The sequence below is a fragment of the Betta splendens genome, chromosome 5 (assembly GCF_900634795.4).
Source record: "Betta splendens chromosome 5, fBetSpl5.4, whole genome shotgun sequence".
Classification (NCBI taxonomy): Eukaryota; Metazoa; Chordata; class Actinopteri; order Anabantiformes; family Osphronemidae; genus Betta; species Betta splendens.
In genome coordinates, this window is record NC_040885.2 from 5,571,037 (window position 1) to 5,578,012 (window position 6,976).

The following is a 6,976-nucleotide window of genomic DNA, read 5'->3' on the forward strand; positions in this document are numbered from 1 at the left end:
CTTTTAGGGCGAGCCTCCGCGGCCTTCGGCCAATCGGCAGCGCGGAACAAGACCCGTGCCTCCGAGTTGTGCAGCGACGTGGTCACGTGACACTGGGAAAAGGAATGCCAACATGGACCCGTGGCAAGGACGGGATGTGACTGTGCTACAATAACACGAGCAGGAACAAGCAAAGCTAGAAATAATCCCATCCGTCGACGGCGCTGCTTTGTTCCAGCGAACCTCGTCCGAACTACACACGGTAGGTTGAGTCGAATATCCGGGATTCTCCTGCGCGGTGCATCCGGACACACGGTGGAGTATAAATAGAACATTTTGACCCAGCCGAACTTGAGACTCGTGCATTCCTGTGCAGGCACCGTTTTCCGTTGATCGGCCCGTCCTCAGCAAATACGTTGAATCCACGCTGCCCCGTCGTGATCGTTTGCTCCCGTGGGTTTTCCTCGACATATGCTCGTGGGCGCGTCGGTGCGGGCCGTGTTTACGCAGCCCTCCGTTGTGCTGTGTGTCAGTGAGGCCCTACTGCAACACGTGCCTGGCTGTCACGCTGCGTGCACGCGCTGCGAGCACCGCGTCCCGCCGGGGCCCCGGACAGAACAAAGCTTCTGATTAGAGACTCACATTGTCCAGTTGGAATAATTATTGACACATAAGCTTATTACTGTGGCCTGAATATGACCTCCGTAAACAAGCACAGTGTCTGATGTCACAGTGGTGGCGTCATCCGTGGGTCCAGGGGCCACAGGGTCACTGTGTGTCAGCTGCTTCACAACTGACCACTGATTTATTAGCTAATAATAGACATAAACATCAGATGTAATCAACACCCACACCTCCCCTTTATTGCATTTGTCCAATCACAGTTCTCCCTCTATGCACACTTTACATTATTTGAGTGTAGACAAAGCTCCATTTAAAGGAAATGGAGGCTGCAGTGTACAGTACATGCAGAACATAAAAACCCAGTTGTTCTGGTTTGGGGTTTGAGTCTTCCTGTCCTGTTAGTCCAGACAGTGTGCATGTGAACTCGACCATAACAGGGCCATTGACACACGACACCAGCTTGTGGAAATTTGCAGTTTGTAAAACTTTTCAGTAAGTTTCAAACCAGCACAATGTGGGATAAACTTAAGTCTTAAGTGGCACCTAAACAGTTGTTTGAATGAATTAATCAGATGTTACAAATGCAAACAACGTTTCTATGATGAGGAGAGACAACGTGTGTCATTAAACCTATAAAGTGATGGTGGAGACTGTTTGTAAGCTCCACTTCCTGCAGCGTGAGACAAACCTGCACCAGGTTTAGAAGGAGCTGCTACAGCTTCATCTCATCCGTCTTCTGATGTGACCGTCACTTCCCCTTTGCTCTGGGTGGGTCACTGCAAAGGATAAGATAAACTGTATTCATCCCACAGTGGGAACATTCACTCACTGCAGAACAAAAGGCACGTTCTGCATCTCCAGATGACAGTTAATGTTTTCAGTTCATGCAGAAAACGCTGATGCTGCAATTTGTTAACTTAATTCTGCAAAAAGACAATTTATTTACTTTATTCTTTTTGTGCAGGTTTTGGTTTTCCACTTCTGGATAGAGTTTCCTCAACGTGCTCTCTCCCGTGTTTGGGTGGATCAATGGTGTCTCTCAGCAGCAGAACGCTGAGTTTGGACAATGACCCGTTCAGGGACAGCGGCAGCCTGTTCTCCATCGGCCTCGCAGACGGGGCCCGCAGTGAAGGGGCCAGCTCCGCCTCCTGCGACAGCCCGGATGTCGGGGAGCTGCGAGCGCTGCACAGGTCCAGCCTTGGAGAGGAGGAGGACGAGGAGGAGGAGGAGGAAGATGACGAGGCACGTCTGCATATTTTTCTAGAAGCAGCGGTTGAACCTGCCAACCAGGAGCCCACACTGCCAGAATTCCCTTTTCATCCTTCCTCCCCGTTTTCCCCGACGCTGGATGACATAGAGGAGTTTCTTAGGGAAAAGATGGAATTAGTCAAAGAGGAACTACTAGTCCCAAAGGAGGAGGGATCCCCTCTGCCGTGCAGCTCCTCGGACCCTCCATCCAGCGTTGCACCTACAGCTTCCTCACAGACTTGCAGTGACCCAGGGGCTGCTGCCTCCCACTGCACATCCAGCACAATCACCCTTCAGAAGGAGCCCAACAGCTCCAGCACAGCTCATCATTCCCCTTCTGCCCATGTGAGCCCCTCACCGTCCACCTCGACGCCCTCGATGTTCCTCAGCACTCCACTGGTTCTCCAGCTTCAGACCCTTCCTGTGGCCCAGCCTCCGGTCCCAGCAGGCTCCTCACCAGGGGCCCAAAATGGCATTTGGCTGGCTCATCTGGTCATGGGGCTTCAGGGTGCTACAGGACAAAACCTCACCTTGCTGGCCCCCCAGTTACCCTCTACCCCGGCCACCTTGTTGTCATTAAACAGTGGTGACACCAAGTCAGCTGACCAGAAGTATGTGAAGATTGCCCCGCTGCCCATCACCATGAGAACTCTAGAGATCACGCGCGTGACGGGCGTCGGGGCTCAGGGCGCCAGCGTGCTGAAGGCTGTGGCCCCTCGCGTAACACGAGTGCCGCCAACAGAGAGGGTCCATAAATGCTCCCACCCAGGCTGTGGGAAGATGTACACCAAGAGCAGCCACCTGAAAGCTCACTTCCGCCGCCATACGGGAGAGAAACCCTACACCTGCAGCTGGCCTGAGTGTGGCTGGAGGTATGTGCTGCTGCACCTGAGGGGGGTCATTGGTCTAGCAAAGTAGGTGTAGTCATTGAAAAAGGTTCTACTGCTAAAGCTTCCTGTAGGAATAACAACAAAACTACATAAGGTGCATGAGTGTCCTCTAGGAAGACTTAGTACCTGCAGCTCCACTCAGGTTCAGCAGTAGCTAGTAAAGGTTTCCTTTTATTCTAAAAGGGGTCATATTAGAGGAGGTTTAGCTGGGTTGTTCAAGAAAGATGCGTGTGGTTCACTGGAAGCCAATAAGGACAGAGTAGGATCAGAAGGAAAGGTGTGTAAACCTGTGTGTTAGTCATGTTGAAAGCAAGCTGGATGTCCAGCCATGCTGTATAAACGCCCACTCGCCCCACTTCATAACGCTGTGCATTTGTTGTGCTTCGTCATCCAGTGGATGTAGTGGCCTCTCCTGGTTCCTCTAAGGTTGGAACACTTGTGAAACCCGTGCTACATCTGTAAACAGGTGCTGAAGTGGTAAAAGGGTGTGAGCACGCTGTTAAGTAGCAGGCTTAGCTCACACAGGGGACGCGCTGCTTGATTGCTTGATCACTTAACAGATGAAGCGAGTGGGACCCGTTCACCGTCTGTCTGCTCTTGTGCCGCCAGGTTCTCCCGCTCTGACGAACTGTCTCGTCACCGCCGCTCTCACTCTGGCATCAAACCCTACGAGTGCTCCCTGTGTGAGAAGAAGTTCGCCCGCAGCGACCACTTATCCAAACACACAAAGGTCCATCGCAGCTCCAGGCCCAGCAGGACCATCAGAGCCACGCTGTGACAACACCTAAGCTCCCGGCTTGGAATTCGAGGGAGCACGGGCTCGGACTTTCCCTCCCTCAGGATTTTTGGTGCTTTACAAGCAGAACTTTCAGAAGAATTTTGAGAGGCGGCTGCTCCGACACTCTCACGTGTCCTTCCTCCTCTCCTTCCTGCTGTTCACCTTCCACTGTTCCCTGCGAGCAGCTCGACTTATATCTCAGGAAGAAACTCAGCTGAAAGCTTCCTGACCTTCTCACGCACACGCACACACAGACGCACACGCACGCACGCACGCACACACACACACACACACACACACACACACACACACACACACACAGGAGGCCGTCTTTTAGCGAGCCGCTTCTTCCTGACAGGCTGCCATGTGATGGTGGTAATCGATAACAGGAGCTTCCTCCCAGCCAAACACCAGGGTCCATGTGGATTACGCTTCCCAACATCTACGTGACAAAATGTGACCTTTAGCATCTGCTTTGATTCCTGTGTCCAAATCTTGTGAGAGACACGGATGTCACAGTGTGAAAATCAACCACGTCTGTGACATGAATTTCCGATTAAAGAAAGTATTTCCAGTTGCACAGTTGGTTCATTCTGAATGAACACTGTGACCTGATGTGAAGACTAAGTGCTGACGCTGATTCAGTCTCAGTTCGTGATTCGGCTAAGATGAAATGCTGAGGAGCGTCCACACCATGCCTTTATTGCATTTGTCCAATCATAAATCTCCCTGTTTGCCTTGTATCAGCTCTACAATGCCTTTGTCCGTATCACAAAGCTCACCCTTGTCTTGTAATCATGTGACTGCTCTTCTTTAGCTGTGATTCTAACCTGCAGGTTGCCAAACCAGAAGGCCCAGCTCTGGCCCTGTGAAAGCACTTGGTGTGTGACAGTTCATAAGCTCTTTGTTCTCTCACACTTTTCATTTTGTCAACCGACAAACTACTGGGCCTGTGTGTTCTACATTGGGTCAACGGTGCAAAAGTGGTGTGAGACACTGCTCTTTGGTATTTACAGTAGCGTTACTGTAAAGACGTTTATTCTGTTGATTATAGCAGCAAGAAAAGCTAATAGTTGAAACAGCTGGAAAGGCAGCTACCATCTATTCAATCCTATGTATCAGCATAATGTGTACAGATATAAAGGACAGAGGTAATGTGTACAGCTTGTAGCTTTGACATCATGTGTTTTATATTACCCAAGGATTTTCAGTGCATTAAGCTATTCAGTCGTGTTTCTGGAGGTTGTTGGTCTCCTCTGTGGGTTTGATTATCAATCTGTGGAATGTTGGACTGATTGTGGTCCCGCTCGCCTGCCTGCCGAAGGACCATGTTAGCTCAGTCTGCTGGTCTCAAGTGCACTTGTATAAGTGGAAAGTGAGAAACAGTCGTGCTCTTATGGCAGTTCCCCAAAATGTATGGGAAGCAAAAATGCCAAAACCCCTTTTGTAACGAAGGTGAGGCAGCGCCGCCGCCGTCATCTCTTATCCGCTGTTCTTTGATCTCAACACTCGGGTGCTTGTTAACCTGCCTGTGCTTCACACGGAGACTGTGTCATTAGAGCTTCATCCAACTGGATTATCTGTTAACCAGCAGACATTCAACTACTACAAAGCTACTGGCAAACTCAACGTGACACACGCAGCATCGGTGCTTTCGGACAAACCCGACATAAGAGCACTTCTGCATGTAGCAGTGCACAGCGTTCCCAGCAGTCGTCCTCCTACGTTTGTGGATGACCAGGATAGATGCACCACTTTGCTGTGGGGAACCCGTCTAAGCAGACAGACGGGCAGACTGTTGATCTGTCTGAACCAGTGCTGAGCCTCCCCAGGTTGCTTCTACTGACCTACATCTTGACTTGTATCCTGTAATCGTCATCCAGTTTCCTCTCTCTCTGTGTTTCTCTCTGTCTTGTGTATGTGGTCAAGCACAGGCTACAATTTCTTTCTATTTTTTTTCTTTTTTAAATCAGAAATGCTATTTTCCTATTTGCAAAAATAAACAGCAAGAACAAAAACGCTAAATCCTTGGTTGGTTGTTTTTCAATGGATGCTGTCTGTCTGTGTCTACAGACCACAGCCCACAGTTATGGCTCAGCTTGTGACAGCTGCAGAGACGATGTGCAAGAAGCCTTATGTTTAACACAACTCACCATTATTGAAATGCTTTACTTCTCATCTCATGGAAAATGATTAGTGGGCAATAATTATGTTTATAGTGGAAGGTGTGTCTGGTGTGCTGTAAGATGAGCATGTATCTGTAGAAGTAGATCAGACCACTAAAAGCCTTTTATACAAGTCATTATTAAACAAGACTGGAAATCACTGGGTCCAAGTGTAAAGCCATGGTCTGACTTCAGAATGTAAGTGACCATGTTGCATCTGGGCTGTGAGCTAGGATGCACTCGCCCCCATGAGGCGACCACCTGCACACAGGCTGCCAGGTCTTCTGTGCATCTCAGCCTCATGTGTCTTAATGGCTGGCTTCTCTCCACCTTCACTAACACTGTTCCAAGCATCAGCAGGTACAGATGAAACCAGGAGAACAAAACCACTGTCTTGTATCAATTATGATCCAACCTTTACTGATTCAGTTCACTTAGGATCAGCAAAGGTAATGACTTTCTTCTAAAAATACTGCTATGTGGCTTAAGAACAAGCAAGTCAGGGTTTGGATTTGTGAGCGCAAAGCCCAGATCTCAGCCCTGTGGAACAGTTGGGCTCAGGGCTGAAGAGGTGCATCTGAGCAAACAACATTTGACCCAGCTCATACGGTCTAAAGACAAAGCTACCACACACTGAGCAGAGGAAAGTAACAGAAGAATGATCTGTCATCATTGTGGCATAGCAAATAGAAAAGGTTTTGGTAAATCTGACACATTTTAGTCTGATTTAATTACAAATAGTGAGAAAACAGAGTCTATTTGTTCTGCCCTTCAACAGCACAACAAGCACAAAAGCACAAACAAACAAGTTTTCTGACTACATGGCTGCAGCTGAAGTTGGGACACTGGTTGGTTTTGGCCACGTGGGATTTGGCAACAAGCTGATAACGACAACGGCCATGTCCGTATTTATGTTATGTCTTGTTCAGTTTGATTTGGGGTATTTCCCACCTTTTGAGAAGTCTTGCGCTACAGGCTATGCTTATCCAGCATAGCTGTTATTACAGCCAGTTTCCAGCCTGCTCTCTAATCACTGCTGTGCTGCTTCACCCACAGACTGTCTCTCTGAAATGACACCGTTCTGGGTTTTGTGCAGCGCGTGACAGCTGGGCTTCCAGCACGGAGGGAAGGATAGCTGCACGAGGCCCACTCCAGTGGGTCTCCACAGAAAATGTGCTGCAGACAGTTTTCAGTCCTGTCATCACTTTGTGTTGCTGATCAGACTGCTTCACTATGATGCAGTATCTGTGTTCAGTGCTGGAGACAGCACATAGGAGGCTGTGGCTGGATTT

The 6,976-nt window shown here is 49.2% G+C and overlaps 1 protein-coding gene across 1 annotated transcript; it reads left to right on the top strand.

Moving 5' to 3' along the window:
- The first annotated feature begins 94 nt into the window (after positions 1-94).
- On the top strand, positions 95-5,544 carry si:ch211-117k10.3 (Krueppel-like factor 15). Its single transcript, XM_029150250.2, has 3 exons — positions 95-241; positions 1,568-2,723; positions 3,351-5,544. Exons 2-3 carry the CDS (start codon positions 1,633-1,635, stop codon positions 3,517-3,519), a joined length of 1,260 nt encoding a protein of 419 aa, XP_029006083.1. The 5' UTR covers positions 95-241; positions 1,568-1,632; the 3' UTR covers positions 3,520-5,544.
- The last annotated feature ends 1,432 nt before the right edge of the window (positions 5,545-6,976 follow it).

Bases quoted from the DNA above. Each gene is read 5' to 3' on its own strand.
- si:ch211-117k10.3 (XM_029150250.2), top strand. From the start codon at position 1,633: ATGGTGTCTCTCAGCAGCAGAACGCTGAGTTTGGACAATGACCCGTTC. The intron at 2,724-3,350 runs GTATGTGCTGCT...TTGTGCCGCCAG, and splicing joins TGGCCTGAGTGTGGCTGGAG to GTTCTCCCGCTCTGACGAAC.